This window comes from Erithacus rubecula, assembly GCF_903797595.1.
Source record: "Erithacus rubecula genome assembly, chromosome: 3".
Lineage (NCBI taxonomy): Eukaryota > Metazoa > Chordata > Aves > Passeriformes > Muscicapidae > Erithacus > Erithacus rubecula.
The window spans coordinates 126,509,000-126,525,357 of NC_136689.1; the positions used below are offsets into that span (position 1 = coordinate 126,509,000).

Below are 16,358 nucleotides of genomic sequence, written 5' to 3' on the forward strand. Positions count from 1 at the left end.
TAACTGGTTGGGGTTTTTTTTTCACTTTCATCCACTAGTATTCATTTTTTATTGACAGAAAGGGATTGTTGGAACCCTTTTCTTTTTTTAGAGGAATCACTCATTCCAGTGTTTTTCCCTTAAACTTGTCTCTAAACCAAGACAACAGCACAAGACTTCAGAAGAGAATTCATCTGATAGTCTACTGTTTCCTTTAGCAGCCTCTTTCCAGGCTTAACTGGACTAAACAGGAATTTCTACTCTTTGTGTCTCTTCCAACTCTTATCCCAAACCTAGGTGTCAGGTGAGATCTAGCTCAACATTCTCAAGCCATAGCCCAGGTGAACATATCCTCAGGGAACAATTTTTTTTTCCCCCCATCCCTTCCTTTGGCAATCCCTTTTCAATCCCTGACCAAATGAAGTGCTAGGCTTTCTCTCTTTTCCCAAAGCTGAACATAACCAGATCCCCAACCATAGGTTCAGGCTGAGACAGCCCAAAGCCCCTAACCATGAACCAGATGGAAACTTAGCTCTGAGAATAATTCTTTCCTGCCCCACTCCAAATGGGGATTCAAACTTGGCCTGTCTCCCATCCCAAAGCATAATTGTAGCCACAACTCCACCACCTGGTATCTGCAGAGACCAGCCAAAGACCCCAAGCCATAGCCATGATGAATAAGTTATCTTAAGAGAATTCCTACAGCAAATCTTTTTATTAAAATGGAGCTCTATGCTCTGCCTTGTTAAAAGTCTAACTTAGTCTGAATGCAAAGGATGGGTTGAGCCTTAGTTCCAGATTCTGAACTGGCATCCAGATTAAAAAGATTTCAGGGAAGAGGTATTTTTGCAGCCTATCCCTTCCTTCAGCTGCTCCATTTCTGCCCCACACCAACTGCAGCCCCAGGTTTTATCTCACTCCTAACCAGAGAAGAGATGATGACAGATGATGATGATGAGAGGAGAGAGATGTTAACATTAATGTTAACATTAACCCTAATCACAGGCACCAGTTGAGCCTTCCCCAATATGCCCAGCCATGGCCTGGATGAAAAATGTCTCCAGGAAGAATTCTATTCATGTACTACCCCTTTTTGGCAGCTCTTGGTAGCTCCACACCAAGTGCATCTCTAAGCATGATGACCTCATTCTCCAAAACTAACATTTAACTCTAAGCCCATTCTTCAACCTGGACTGAGTCTTGGCTCAAGGCACACAGCCATGACCTAGATGAGAAATTTCTCAATGAAAATTCTGTTTGCAGACTACTCATCCCTTCTCCATCTACTTGTTAACATTGGTGATGTTGATTCTTGGAACAGAGATGTTTTTGTTGTTGTTGCTCCCTCCTTTCAGCAAAATAATGAGTATATAACATAATATTTTCAGTGAATTATGTACTGAGTTCACTTTAAAGAAACTCAGAGTCATAATCCATACAAGTCAGCAATATTGGTTATTGGTCAAGATTTTTCAGTTTCCTGTCACAACAGCCTTGAATGCATTTTATCAGGATTTTGCTTATTTAACTGATCAGAGGCTTCATCTGCTTCTGCTATATCCGATTTCTAGTTTAACGAATGTCCACAGCTGCAAGACACATGGTTTCAATATTGTTCAAGATAATCACAAAAAACACTTGAAACAGGTATTTTCAGAGTGCAAAGCAATAATTAGGTTTTCTTCATACTATGACAACTGGCAGGTATGGAGTTTTAAATATGGTGGGAAAGTGTGTCTAGTAGCTGTTGTGGTAAAACAAGGAATGTTTGCACGGTCAACAGAGCTGACATTTTAAAAAATATGTTTAAGCTTTGTTTCAATTCCTTTTGGTTTTGCCATTATTTTCTCCTTTTTAATGTGTCATCTGTAATGTGTCAGTCTCATGCTGTGATCTTTATGGAAATGGCATGAGAAAGATGATGCTTTATATTAGCACTGCTGGAAGAGTCCTTGGGGTAACTTTGATCAGATCTATTAATACTGTTGAAGATTAATAATAGACTAATATGTGTCTAGTAACTAAACTAAATTACTAAATTCTGACTAAATTACAGTCACACAGTCACACAGTCTTTCTTCAAAATATTTCAATTTGCTACAACTGTGTCTATTTATCGCTCTATCTCATTGGAGCAGAATAAAAATATATTTATTTTTTTCAGATTAACTTACTTTGCCAGCTGAATCAAACCGAAACTGGCTATTTCCAGGTGCGGATCTACTCCCTTTGAGCTTTTTGAAGACAGAAATGTTTTTCCGACAAGAGCTCGGCTCTTCACGATGCTGCCACTTGGTGGTGTCCCAGCGCTGCAGTGAAAACCATCGTGTCAACCGCTTGGATTGATGAATTCAGCCCCACCAGGTTCTTGCGGTGCTTTCTCCAAAATGAACAAAATTTACTTTCTGTGGCCTCATTTTAATATATATAAATATATATACATAACACACAAAACATCCACTGTAGCTGAATTACGCTTTCAAATTTGTTAGTCATATTTTTCTGATTGATGTATTTAAAACTATAACTACATGATCACCATTCTGTCATCTCTATCTATATAATGCAACATCTTAAACTTACAGAGTACTTTATTTGGGATGTTAGGGTGGCTGAAATGTGCAGCCAGCTGGAACAACAACAAAAGTTAATATATTCTGAAAAATGAGAACAGTCTACACTAAAGCATCCTTGACTAACTGATGTCCTTCTATGACAAGGTGACCTTGTCAGTGGATGAGGGAAAGAAAGGCTGTGGGTGTTGCCTGCCTGGACACTAGTAAAGCCTTTGACACCATCTCCCACAGCATTCTCCCGGAGAAGCTGGCTGCTGAGGATTTGGGCAAGAACACTGTTTGCTGGATGAAATACTGGCTCGATGTCAGGCCCAGAGAGTGGTGGTGAATGGAACTAATCCAGCTGGCAGCTGGTCACCAGTGGTGCTCCTCGGGGACCAGTACTGGGTGCAGTTCTGTTTAGCATCTTTATCAATGACCTCAACAAGGCAATCAAGTTGACCTTCAGCAAGTTTTCAGCTGACACCAAGTTATGTGGGAGTGTTGATCTGCTGGAGGGTAAGAAGGCTCTACAGAGGGATCTGGGCAGGCCAGATCGATGGGCCGACAATTTTAAGAGGTTCAATGAGACTGAATGCTGGGTCCTTCACTTGGGTCACAGCAAACCCACGTAGTGCCACAGGCTTAGGGCACAGTGTCTGGAAAGCTGACCAGCAGAAAAGGGGCTGGGAGTGCTGGCTGACAGCCGAACGTGAGCCAGTGTGTGTGCCCAGCTGCCCAAGAAGGCCAATGGCATCCTAGCCTGTATCAGAAATAGCTTGGTCAGCAGGACCACAAAAGTGACTGTCACCCTGCACTTAGCACTGGTGAGGCTGCACCTCAAATCGTGTCTCACTACAAGAAAGATATTGAGGTGCTGGAGCATGTCCAGAGAAAAGCAATAGAACTGAGTAAGGGGCTGGAGCATAAGTCCTGTGGGGAGCGGCTGAGGGAACTGGGGGTGTTTATTTCGAAAAAAAAATGAGGCTCAGGGTGACTTTATTTTTATTTCTCTCTACGACTACCCGAAAAGAGAATGCAGCCGGGGGGGGGGGGGGGGGGGGGGTCCTGTTCTCCTAGGAAACTAGTGACATGGCGAGAGACCACCTCAAGCTGTGCCGGGGGAGCTTCGGTTTGGACATTAGGAGGAATTTCTTCACGGAAAGGGTGGTCAGACATGGGAATGGGCTGCCCACCCTGGAGGTGCTCAAGGAAAGACTGGACGTGGCACTTAGTGCCAAGGTCTAGTTGACAGGGCGGTGTTCGGCCATAGGCTGGATTTGATGATCTCAGAGGTCGCCTCCAACGCCTCGGCCCCGGCCGCTCCCGCCGCTCCCGCTCCGCTCGCTGCCTGCCACGTCGAGATCGCTGCCGGCAACGCCCTTGGCTGGGCCGGGCCGGGCGCGCCAGGGAGGAGGCGGAGAGGCGGGAGGTGCCGCCCCCGCCCCGCGCCGCTGATGGCGGTGGCGGCGGGGCCGTGACGTCGCGCCGGGCGGAGGGCGGGGAGGAGGAAGAGGAGGAGACCCGGGCAGCCCCGAGGCTGAGGCAGCCGCGTCCCGCGGGGGCTCCGCTCGCTCCCGTCCCGTCCTATACCCACCCCCGGTGCCTCCGCTTGGGGCGGGCCGGCGCGGCTCTCCCGAGGCCGCGATGCGCTCGGCCTGAGCGCGCCCTCGCCGCCGCGCCCGGTTCGGGCCTCTACCAAGCCGGGGACCGCGATGGCTGCGGGAAGCTGGCAGGAGGCGGCGGCCCGGTGGGCTGAGGAGGCGGCCGCCCCGGTGCGGGACGCCTTGTCGGGCGGGCTGGGGCTGCTCCGTGCCGAGCTGGGCCTCGAGCTGGGCCTCGACCCGCAGGCGCTGCCCGCCTGGCTCGCCCTGGCGGTCCCGGCCGCGCTGGGCTTGGTGCTGCTGGGGCTGCTGCTGGCCACGGCCTGCGGGGGCGGCCTCCGCAAGAAGCCGGCGCGGAGCGCGGCCGTGAGGAAGGGTGACGAGGCGGTCGGCGCGGGCCTGACGGCCGGCGGGGGCCAGGGCAAGGCGGCGGGCCCGGGCCCCGGGCAGCTGAACCTCAAAGGGGATGAGCAGAAGAAGCGAAACAGGAAGAAGCTGCCGGAGAAAGCGGCGCGGGTGAGCGGGCGGCGCGGGCCGGGAGGGCGGTGAAAGGCGCTCTGACAGTGGCACCCGGCCGGTCCCAGCGGGGAGGAGAGCGGGACGCGTCTGGCGAGCGGCCCCGAGCGCGGCTGCCGCTCCCCAGCGCCTGTCGCCGGGGGAAGGGTCTGGGCGCCACGGAGCTTCCCCCCGAGCTGCCCTGCGATATTTGCCTGTGGAGGGAAGGGATGGGGGACTCCTGACTGCTCTGGGGCCGTCTCGTGTCGTCTGGGTTATTTGGCTGCTTTGAAAACCAGGAGGAGCAGCGTCCTGTTAATATGTTAATAGTCCTGGGTGATGAGGACTAAAATGTTTACGTTTTATTGTAAACAAAAATTATATGAAGGCTAATACTGCTAGTATTATTCACCGAATAATAGGGTTAGCAACCAGTCGTGAGACCTTAGCATGGCCTAGAATTTCAAGCCAAGAGTTGTAGTGTAGGTAGTTAAAGATTATTGGAAGCAGCATTCTAAGGCCTATAAATGCTGTGATGATTCAAACTTGAGTAAGCTTTTTGCGTTGTATTTTCAACAGAACGTGTCAATGTTGCAGTGAGCTTGCCTCAATAGGAATATGTCTGATTTAGTTGTTACAGTAAGGATCATCTGCTTTAATAAGGAAATCTGTGTCTTAGCAGCCCCTTAAAAAGAGATAATTCCTGTATTTTATATTTTTTTTAAATTATCAATATGTGGTGTGGGAACCTCCCATCTTTGACAGTATGTGTCCACTTAAGAGAAAATTAGTAGAATGCAGAAATTGCCAATTGTCCTTTTAAAGCTTACAGTTGTCACAGTTTTAGGGCTTGAAGGGATTGCTTCTGTAGCTTTTATATTGTTAGGATGTTTGTAATCCTATTTATGTCCAAATGGATTATAGGAATGAAAGTGTAACAGATGTCCCTTGCCTATTACAACTGTGTCATATAATTATATCTTGCTCTATAAAATCTGAATTGTTTCCCTGATGATGAAAGGAGAGACAGTGGTTTTGTACCTTCATTTGAGTCTGTGGCAGCATTAAGATTTGGGAAGTTTAGTAAACTTTTTAGTGAGAATGTAAGGCTAGAACATCTTAAATAGAAATGAAAAAGTCTGCATATGCCACCAACGTGTCTTTGAGAACTACTGGTGTTCTGGAAGTTGCAAGAGACTGGATACTGAGCACCAAGAAGAGGAAACATGATTCAGAATATTTCCAGTGTAGCTAGGTTCTCCATTTTGGATAAGGCATGCTAAAGATGTGATTTTTTTTTTTTTGCCATCTTGAGAAGCAGATACTTCAGTGTTAAATAAATATGTTATGATTTCTTGACAACAAAGACTAATCCTAGAAATTAAATCGGTTTTGCTTGATTTATTTAGTTGAAACTCCAGTATGAAACAAGTCATAAAGTCTTGCAAGTCATTGCCTAAGACATTAAAAAATGCTTCCACAGAAGATAGAGTGGTTAGGTAGATATCACTGTTGACTTGAAAATGCTTTGTAGTGTAGGGCTTCATAAAAGCAAAGTTCAGTAATTTTATATAAAAACTAACTTTTTTGTTGGACTCCATTGAACTTTGTTAACATAGGCATAGAATAAAGTTAGGACAATGTAAACCAAATCTTTTTGTAATTGAAACAGTAAAGTAGTTTTAAAGCTGTCATTCTGTATAGTTAAGATTTTAAAAGTTATTTTTATAGTACTTTATATTCATTATTTCCATGGTGAGATGTACAAACATCTACCATCCTCCAAAAGGAAAAGCACAAACTGAATCATTAACTGTAGTGCAAATAAGTTTATACCAATGACAAAGTTTCATAGGTCTGCCTTGTGCTCTTTTTCCAAGATAAGTTTAGAGGAACCAATGTTAGCATGTCCCAGTGTTTTCTGATTCTCATAGGAAAGATTCTCAAAATAACTTCAAGACGCTACAAAAAATTTGCTGATTTCTGCCTGGTCATTTTCATTGTGTGGTTTGTGTGCTGTGATGCTGTTACTGAGGGCTGGGAGGGAAAAAGAGTAAGCCTATTACCAGTAGATTTACTACAGGGCTTGCTATGCCAGGGTCTAGGTTTCCATTGTGGGCGTTTCAGAAAGCTTAGAGCAACTGCTCTGTGGCCTTAAGAACACACTACAGATGTCTAATTAAAAGCTGTAGGGTTACTTTAATACAGAATTACTGAGCTGACTGTATGGCAGGTGATGTGTAACACTCATCAGTCAGGATCAGAAATGTCCTTAAGTAGGGTACAACTTACCTCATGTTCTTAGTAAAATAGGTTTCTTTGAGTAGCACTGTATTGACTGAATATAGTAATACCTATGAGATTCTGTTTATTTATTTTCTATGAACAGACTGAGAAAAAAATGGAGCTGAAACTGTTTAGCATTCATTAAGGTTACAAAGCCAGTTCTGGCTTTCTCAGGCTGCTTGGAACAAGGTGTATCATGGTGTCTTAACATCAGATTCCGTGCTGCAAACCTGAAGCTGCTTTTTTTTGTTTTTATTTTAACTCCTGGAAGAGGCAGAGCTCTTTGGCCCCATTAAGAATTTTTCTGTCCATAAAACTTAATATTTAATTTTGATTCCTTCCCCTTCTAAATAATTACTGTGCCTCTCTCTCCTACTTCAGCAGGAAAAGGTGAAGCTGTTTTTACATGGTTTCTGGTGCAATCTGCCAAACACCACAGAAACTTGAGTGTAGCCATCTTCTGTGCTTTGCTACCACTTTAGGAAGCCATTCACACCATCTATTTGTAGATGTGGAAAATTCCAAATTTACTATGTACTTCCTATTGTTTGTCATGCACCTGGAGAATAAATGCTACACACTCTAGTAAAAATATTTGCATTCATTTGAAGAAGTTTCGTATTTGGTCTGCTTGAAAGAACTTTCTGGGCTATGGCTGTTCAGTGCTTATTTGCACTTAGATTGTGTAAAGACTGCTTTCAGCTGATACTCATGTGTTGGTTTGTGTGTGTTAGTGGTCAAATGTCAGAAATAGGGCTGTAGGTTTCTTCAGGCCTCAGAGAAAATTGCTTCATTTCTTTCTGAAGAGAAGCTTACTGAAAGCATTGGTAAACTAATTATTTCATTGGCCAAAGGTATTCTGAGCAGAGATATCTTTATAATGTGTAACTGAGGACTTTGGTTAATATAGTGTTGTAAGATTGAGGCGATAGTAATTTTATTAATGCTGTTTGAAGCATGAAACTGAGTTATCCTTTGCACTACCATGTTTAATGGGTACTTTTCATTTTGGCAGTCTAGGCAAAAACTTTTCTACAGTTGGTATATCTTAACGTCCTTATATGAATGTGTGTGGAAAAAGGTTTGAGTATTGGAATTTTAAGGTCCTCAGGCAAGAAAAGCATTCAGTAATCAGTACTGTTACTGGCAGCATTGCTTCTGCCATATTGCATCGTGCCTAGCAGCTTTAAGATGAGGGTAAAAAAGATGGCAAATAATAAATTGGACCATTTTAAATTAATTAATTTTTTCAGTGGATGTTTAAGATATTTCCCATAAAGTCTTAAACTTTGGGCTGTGGTTGTCTTTTTTAAATGAAACATTTCTGAATACTGTAGAAAAATGTTTTTCTTTCCTGCTTCTGGTGCTTTCTTTGGTGTAGCCAAAAATGGTCACATGGATTTTGGTTAAAATTCTGTGATTCATCTATGGGCAGAAAATAAATGTGCAAGGCTTCCACTAAAAAGGAGGGTATTACAATTAAGGGATGTATTTCTCCCTGAATGTTTCAAAGTGCAAGTTTTCAAACATATTTCTAAAGGTTGTTGTTGGCATGATCAGATGATCAGACAGCATTTTGAACAGTCATGTGGATGAATTTTTCCAGAGGGTTTTTAATGGATATGAATTAATTTATTAGTTCAGAGAAACAGATGAAGTTTTTTAAATTAAAGATTGAAACTTGTATTTACTGAATAGCTGGGAGGGATTAAGAAAGTAGTTGTCAATTCAAAGTATATATGTAATAACTAAGAAGCAGAGCAAGGAACAGAATTTTAAGAGTTAGTTGACTGTAAACTTTTTTGATACACATCCAGTACTAGAGGCATCAAATATGTTTTTTAGCTTTGCTGCTAATCGTGCTCTGGAGAAAACACAGAGGCACAAACTGAGTTTTGGCAATGAATTATTTTTCAGGATTAAATATCAGTTCTTTGGTATCCTTGTGGAATATACCTATACCAATAAAGTGGACTTTATTGAGAAGAACCTTTAGAGAGAGTTCCTAGACACAGACTTGTAAAATATACTTAATTTTCAAAATGCTGAAGAAAATATACTGTGTATTAGATATGAGGAGTCTAGTTTAAAGCTGGTTGTTGCTGGAGGAGAGGGGTTAGGTGACCTGATCTTTCAATTTCTATTTATAGTTACTTTGAAGAAGTTGGCATGCTTGTGAACTACAGTAAGCAATACTATGTTACGCACTGGTCAAATCATGCTGAGGGTGGTTTGTGAGCATAATACAAATGTGGCAAGACTTAAATTGAGGATCAGATCTAATATTTGAAGGAATAGACCACAGTAAGTTGTGATACGGCTTTTGTTTTACTTGAAAGCAATTAGTTTTGTGTGGTGCAGGGTTAAAATAGCTTTTGAATTTTTCATAACCAAAAAATAGCTAAAGGTAATAGAGCTTGAAATTTATTTTGAAAGAATTGCAGGAATTAAAGCAACTTTGAAGTAGCTATTTATGCTTATTAAGATTTCAGTCATTTTTCCAAGTAATTCTGAACGTGAACCAGTGATGTTCATGGGGACTCTATCACTTATTATTCTTAACAGTGGTTTGTCATGAAGTGAAATTAATGGCTGACATTAGTATAATCTTTTCTGCAGTTAATCAGAGTAACTTCAGTCACAACTTTTTGTTAGAAAAAAATTACTTCTAAATTACTGCATTTCTGGGTGGGGAATATTCCGGCTAAGGTGTATGCCTTTGTTGTCAAGGGTAATATAAAGACTCATTTAATGATTGTCCAGAGTTTTAATTTTATATGTTGAATAATACATGCTAATTTTCTTTCCTTAATTGTGTGAGGGGAAATGGTAGACTAATGTAATGCCTGTAATCAAGTCTGTCTGAAAAGAACAATGGGGTGTCGTGCTTAGTCATGCTTCATGATTGATCTCTAATTTCTGTTCTACTATGAAGTCTAACTTGTGAAGGAAGTGAGCTGGGAGGGATATGCATAGATAGAAATTGCAGATGTTAGGTAAGTGTAGAAACTACTTTTAAGAACTAGTCCTCTTGCTGAATTGGTACAAAGTGGTAATTGTGTTAATTTAATTAGATAATTTATGGCACATACAACTGTAGCTGTTCTGAATCAGTTTTCAAAACAGCTACAGGTAGTTTTAAAAGCTGGTAAATTTCAGAAATTTACCTTTTGTTATTAAATTCCTGGATTGAATAAGAGTGAGATGGAATGAGAAGACCTGTTCTCTTTCCTTTTTCATTACTGTGTTTGGTAAACACAGAATTGCAGTAGACCCTTTGAACACCATCCACAATTTGGTCTGCTCTATTCAATAACCTTACAAGCATTTTTCCATCAACAAGTAATTGCATTTCAGTAATAATGTAATTTGAGCTTTGCTTCATCTGCTTTGTCTAATTTTTTTATTATTTACACTCATTGTTTACACAGCCTAATGGACGGTCTTTCCTTGATGTGTCTGAAGATGAAGTAATACAAACTGTCCGTAAAGACAATATAAAGCAGCCTGTGGATGCAGAAAAGAAGAATGAGAAGGTTAGTTATGGGATACAAAGCAATGTTGAAGTGTGATGTATATTAGTTCAGTATCTATTAACACTGGTTTTGGTTTGAAATCCTGTTACTTATATGAATGTAGAGACAGATTTCTTACTGTTAAGAGTACTAATCTAATTTGGAGTTGGAAAGAGCTAAAGTAGTATTTTCTTAACTTCTGAGACATGCCTTATCATAGAATGTTTGTCAAGGAAGCCCCACTCCCAGCCCCCCACTAAACACTGATATCTCTGTTCATCATGTGACAGTGTTAAGCCTACAGAAATAAAAGTTTGTTTCATCTTGATGGCTTCTATGTGGATGCAGCATAATGATAGTATTGTTAAGTGCCTTTTTAATGGTCTACCAGTTGGGGAACTACTATTCAAAGGATTAAAACCATGTGCCTGCTTATTTATTTTTGCCTGATCTATCCATTAGTAATTAGAGTTTTTGATTTTTGATGATAGATGCGAGCTTTGAAGTCTAGTGTAAGCTTTTTGTTATGCAAATTAAACATCTACTTTAAAAACATCTTTTTAAACATTGATCTGCAATGTATAATCTAAAAGGTAACCATACTTTGAACTGTGAGGACTAATCTTGTTTTATCATATATGTTGTCATTTATGGGTAACATGGACATGCTTGTGCCTTTGATAATTCTTTTGCTTGGTTCTTTGGGTAATATTGTGAATGAAGTTTTCCCATTGTCATTGTTTTCTGACTTACTCTTCAGTAAAACGCTTTTGTTGTGACTGTGCTGAGGAAGAATAAAAGATTATACATAAACAGTCAGAAACACTTTGCTGTGAGGGTGGTGAGGCACTGGAACAGGTTGCTCAGGGAAGTTGCAGATGCCTCATTCCTGTAAGTGTTCAAGGCCAGGCTGTATGGGGCTTTGAGCAACCTGCTCTAGTGAAAGGTGTCCTTGCCAATGGCTGGGGTTGGAGCTAGATGATCTTTAAGGTCCCTTGCAACCCAAGCCATTCCATGATTGTTGTCATTTCTTTAGCTCATTCAGGCTTTAATAGATTTACTTGACTGCCCTCTGATAACTTTTTTGCGGTTAGGAGTTTGGCTAAAAGACTGAAGACAGCAAACTACTTTTAGTTTGCTGTAGGGCTTTAAATGTTTCTGCCATTGGCAAATTGAGTGACTTTTCTGTGAGATAGGTAAAGTTCTGTGCTGTGTGGCTCTTTCTCTTCCCCATGTTTTGCATATCAGATTGACTTTGCTTCATGTTTTCTCAAGAGCATAACACAATTTGAACATGAATTAATAACTCTATTTGCAGATTTTTCAAGTTGATAAAGCATGGAAATCCTAAACTCAACTTCAACTTAAAATTGCAAACATAGTGATCTGAATTTTAAAATGTGAAGCTGAAGCTGTAGCTCTAGGAAATGACTACCACTAAATGGATGTGAATGATGATTCAAATTGGGTTTTCATATCACTTTTGGGGGACCCTGGGCAAAGACTGCTTGGGTCAGGAGGAAATTGTTACCCTTCAATTACTTAAGAACTTCCTTTGAACTATGGGTAACTGTGCAGGCTTCTAATTATTTAGTAAGGCTTCTCAGGGCATCTGCAACATTCGTAACATAGCCCTGCTGAAGTTATAAGAGTCCTGTGCAAGTGTTTTTTGTACCATCTTTGGAATGGATGGTATAAGACAATGGCTGTGATTGAAGTTAGTTGTATGTGCATGTGTGTACATATATGAATACATATAATCTGTGGCCTGAAGAGCATGCATGTTTTTTTGTGCTTCAGTATATGCTTTCAGTGAAAATCACACATCCTTTGTGTTCCTGTATTTCTTGGCTGCTCCAGGGTTGTGAATTTCATGCATGTTTTTCTGCTTTGTGAGCAGGAAAGCTTTAGATAATGTCTGGACTCTGGCTTTGCACAGGGTTTATGACTCTGCAGTTAGTGACTTGCCACAGTACAGGTGTTTCTTTGCTGTTTAGTATAAGGGACTGTTACCTAAGAAGTGACTCTGTGGATGAGACTAGGAACTTAAAATGCCATCATCCATTCAGTTTGCAAGCACATAACTGCTTTGTCTTGAGTACTAGAAATAGTTACTCAGCTAGGGATCAAGAAGAAAGGTTTATTTTTCTATTGTTCTTGCATTGGGCACAATGCATCTTGAAGATTCAAACAATTTTGGCAGGCCTGCAGTATTCCTCATGTGCTCTTTGAGTGCTGGCAGAGCCAACACTGGCGTCTTTGTGTGTTGCAGAAGGTGACACTTTGAATGCATAGACTTCTGCAAAATGACCGGCTGGCTTGCCCTGGCTTTAGCATCTCTTGCTGTTTCTGTCAGTTTGGTACTGAGACAGCAACTGGTACAGTACCAAGCTTAGCAGGTGGTGGGTTAACTGGGTAAAAAATGACGGTTCTGGTTTTTCAGAACAGAGTAACACAGTTTAAGAAAGCAAACACATTTTCAAGATTTCTTGATCTTTTTTAAAACACTGTTTATTAATCACAAACTTCTTTTTCAGCTGTTAGACTTTGATGTTTTTCAGAAAAGTGTAAAATTTAATGGCAATACTTCCATAGGAGCCAGTTATTTAAGGAAACTGAAGTTAGAGTTTGGAAGAGTAGTCATCTTGAACTTGTGGGAGATTTGTGTGGGAGATTTCTGAAGTAACTTCAGATGTTCTCTTAGTGCCAGAGGAGAGTTGGGTAGTTATAGCTTTGTGGATGGAAATTTTAGAATCTCAATTTCCAGTCTCAGTGTAGCTGCAAATGGGAGACAAAGGTACAAACTTACTAATCTTCCTCTGTTGGAGCTTGAAGAGGCAATTTATAATTAATTTTAATGCTATTTTTCACTTCCTTTTTAATTCTTTCCTTAGAAGTTGCTCTAGCAAATAATTTGACTTGTTTGTATTTTTAGAACCAACTCTTCTCAGGTTGCTTTTGAAATCAGCCCTTCTCTTTTGGGGGCTTTTCAGAAGTTAGAAGCTGTTGTTAAAGAAGTCTGCTGAGCAAATGAAAATTCTGTTTGGGTCCCTTAGTATGTTAAACCAGGAGTTAACTGTTCAGATCAGTTCCCTAAATGATACAGGTGTGGTGATGCAGCTTTGCATATAAGCAGTGTATTTTTAATCATCTCTGCTGCACTAGCAAGCTATACTAGTCTCAGTACCTGTACTGAAGCTACAGATTACTTTCAGGACGTGGTAACTCCAAGGCATGTGAGCTGCATGCCATTGTGGGGGCCCATAGAATGTCTGCAGCAGCTGTGGTAATAATTTAGGTGTTACCAATTCTGAATTCTAGAGAGATTGTTAGACACTTCTTGGACATTTAAGACTAGAAAACCAAATAGTGGGAACTCAGGTAAACAGCTGGCAATGACTAGTCTGACTCTGGCAGATGTATTCCAGAAAGGCATCCAGCATTCTTAGAATATTTCAGAGACAGTAAGTGATTAGTTCCCCTTATAACATTTGAGGGGATAAGCGTATTTCTTTTAAAAGTTAGGAGTTTTTTCATTCATGTTTATTTACTAGTTCTTATCTCTTTCTCCACTTGGTTGAAAAGCTTTTCAGTATTGTATTTTCTTTCTAAGAAGTTAGCAAAGTCAATTTGCTCCAAGCCTTTCAGCAGTACATTTTCTCCCAATGTCTTGTTTTGTTGGTTTTTTTCCTCAATACTATCTTTTCAGCATTCTGTATTGCTACCAATTGCATCAAAACAATTTGCAAACATAGTCATGTCTGTTCCTATTTGTTTAGCTTAGCTCTTATATCCAAGAAGCCATAACTGATGAAACTTTGAGGGGGGGGGGGGAAATTTGTAATGTATGCAGTCTAATCACAGTTTTTGTTTTGAAGTAAATTCCAAGCTGGATTTTTTTTATTTTATTTATCAGTGTGTAACTTCATACTTCTGGACAAAACAAATTGGGAAAGAGCTCTTTACTCCTCTGTGACTGTGATGCTGTCAGCATAGCTTCTTCTACATGGCTTTGTATTCTGCAGCATAAGTGATGTTCCCCCCACCTGCCATTTCTGTGCTGCATAAGTCTTTCACAGAGGGTTGTTCAGGAGAATCTGTTTTAAATTTATTTCTGTATTTTGGGTGGGGGCAGGGAATTCTGGATCACTATGCCAAGTGATGAGCAAGTAATTATTAAGAAAATGTTTTCTTTTTGTTCTAGACAAAGAAAAAAAAGAAATCAAAGGGAGATTCCAAAACGGTTCAGGATACATCTCGTTTAGATGGAAAGGAAGTTGATGAAGGTACTGAACACAAACATATGCAAAATGCAAACATTATGGCTTAAATGTTTAAGATTTACTTGTGTTTGCTTCATAAAGAGACGTAAGAAACTCATAACTCCATAGATCACATGACCTCTGGAAATCTGATCTTTAAAACAGCTGTATTTAGTAACTTCAATTGATTTTTTTTAAAGTAATCTTATAAAAACTGAGAAATTATGAATAGTAGAGTGCTCATGTTATTAATGTTTTGCTCTGTGAAGCCAAGTATTATCACAGAAAAATTGACCTTTGGCCATTTGTTTGTGTTTTCAAACTAAGGTTGAAGCTGACTGGTTAAACTGCCCTCAGACATCTGTTTGATATGATACAAGCTAGAAATCTTTCCTTCCTGTCTGACCTAGTGATGTTTTCATTTGGGTGATGTTTTAGGAGCCTGGGAAACAAAAATCAGTAACAGAGAGAAGCGTCAGCAGCGGAAGCGAGACAAGGTGCTGAACGATGGTGGCTCAGGAGAATCAAATGTCCAGGGTGTAGAAAATACAGTTACTGTATCCATTGAACAGCTGATGCCAACACCATCACTTCCAGTTGGTCTCAGAAAAAATAAAGGTATGGTGCTTGATTGATCTGGGAACGTGTTCTAGAAAGATGACTTTACTCAAATGCTCAACTAGTGACTCTGTTTTGGATGTATGTTAAGTGTATTTGGAGTTAAAGCTCTCAAGGAAATTATTTCAAGCTGTGTGAAAATACTTTCTTATTGTGCAAAACTCCCCCTTTTCTAGCCATATTTTTGGGGAAGCTCAAGAGAGTGTTTTGGAGCAAGTGGCTATGACACTGGCTTCCATCCACACTGTGTGCTGTCAGTTATATAGAACTGTCCCTGTTCCTACACTTTTGCTTTGTGGGTCTGCCCTTTGTTTCCAGAAACTTCAGAGGCATCCTCAGAACTGCTGCAGGCAGCACCAATTCCTTAAGTTTTTGGGTGCTTCCTTATGGGAAGGTTATGCCCCTGAAATTCATTTAAAATATCATTCACTGCTTAAGATGTAGGCATTTTTTTCCAATGTAGATTTAGTAGCATCCTGTACTAAAGCTGTTTGTAATGGTAAGATACCTGTAGCTGAGATTTTGTGATCAATTATTGTAGGTGAGTATTCCATAGATATGGCTGCTACTGTTACAGGAACAAAAGATTTGCATGGGCTGGTTTAAAGTGTGTGTAGGCACAGGAATTCATATTTGGGTAAAACTGGGAAATAGGTGCTTTATTTAAATGAAACTTGATGATGTTCTAGCAAAGTGACAGAAAGACTGAGCCTAACAACTCTCTGGTACCTTGAAACAATTTGTTGAAATTTGTATGCCTCACCCTCCTGTTTCATTGACACTCATTTGCACCTTGACTGAGTGCGTAATTGTTGCCCTGAGGACTAGATCAGTTTCCTGTTGCCTTTCTTTTCCTATCCCTTTATACAGAGCTTCAAGAAATGGTAGTTCCAACTGTCTCTATTCACTGTTGCTAATTATAACTAGTGTAACATCTCCAGTCAGAATCCTTTGTGTATCATACCTTTTTTGTATCTTATTTATCACCTTGTACAAGACTAATCCAAACAGAATTCAGCTATATCTAGTGCATTCATGGTAAGG

General features: G+C 40.6%; 1 protein-coding gene across 2 annotated transcripts in view; it reads left to right on the plus strand.

Moving 5' to 3' along the window:
- The first annotated feature begins 4,034 nt into the window (after window positions 1-4,034).
- The window catches only part of MTDH (metadherin), a 33,044-nt gene continuing 20,720 nt past the window's right edge, over window positions 4,035-16,358 (plus strand). The window contains exons 1-4 of one of the 2 annotated variants that reach the window (XM_079300970.1): window positions 4,035-4,654; window positions 10,351-10,455; window positions 14,639-14,720; window positions 15,135-15,314. In XM_079300970.1, the coding sequence (XP_079157096.1) occupies window positions 4,250-4,654; window positions 10,351-10,455; window positions 14,639-14,720; window positions 15,135-15,314 (772 nt within the window). In that variant the 5' untranslated portion in view covers window positions 4,035-4,249. The remainder of the gene's footprint in view (window positions 4,655-10,350; window positions 10,456-14,638; window positions 14,721-15,134; window positions 15,315-16,358) is intronic. The other variant, XM_079300969.1, reaches the window with a different exon arrangement.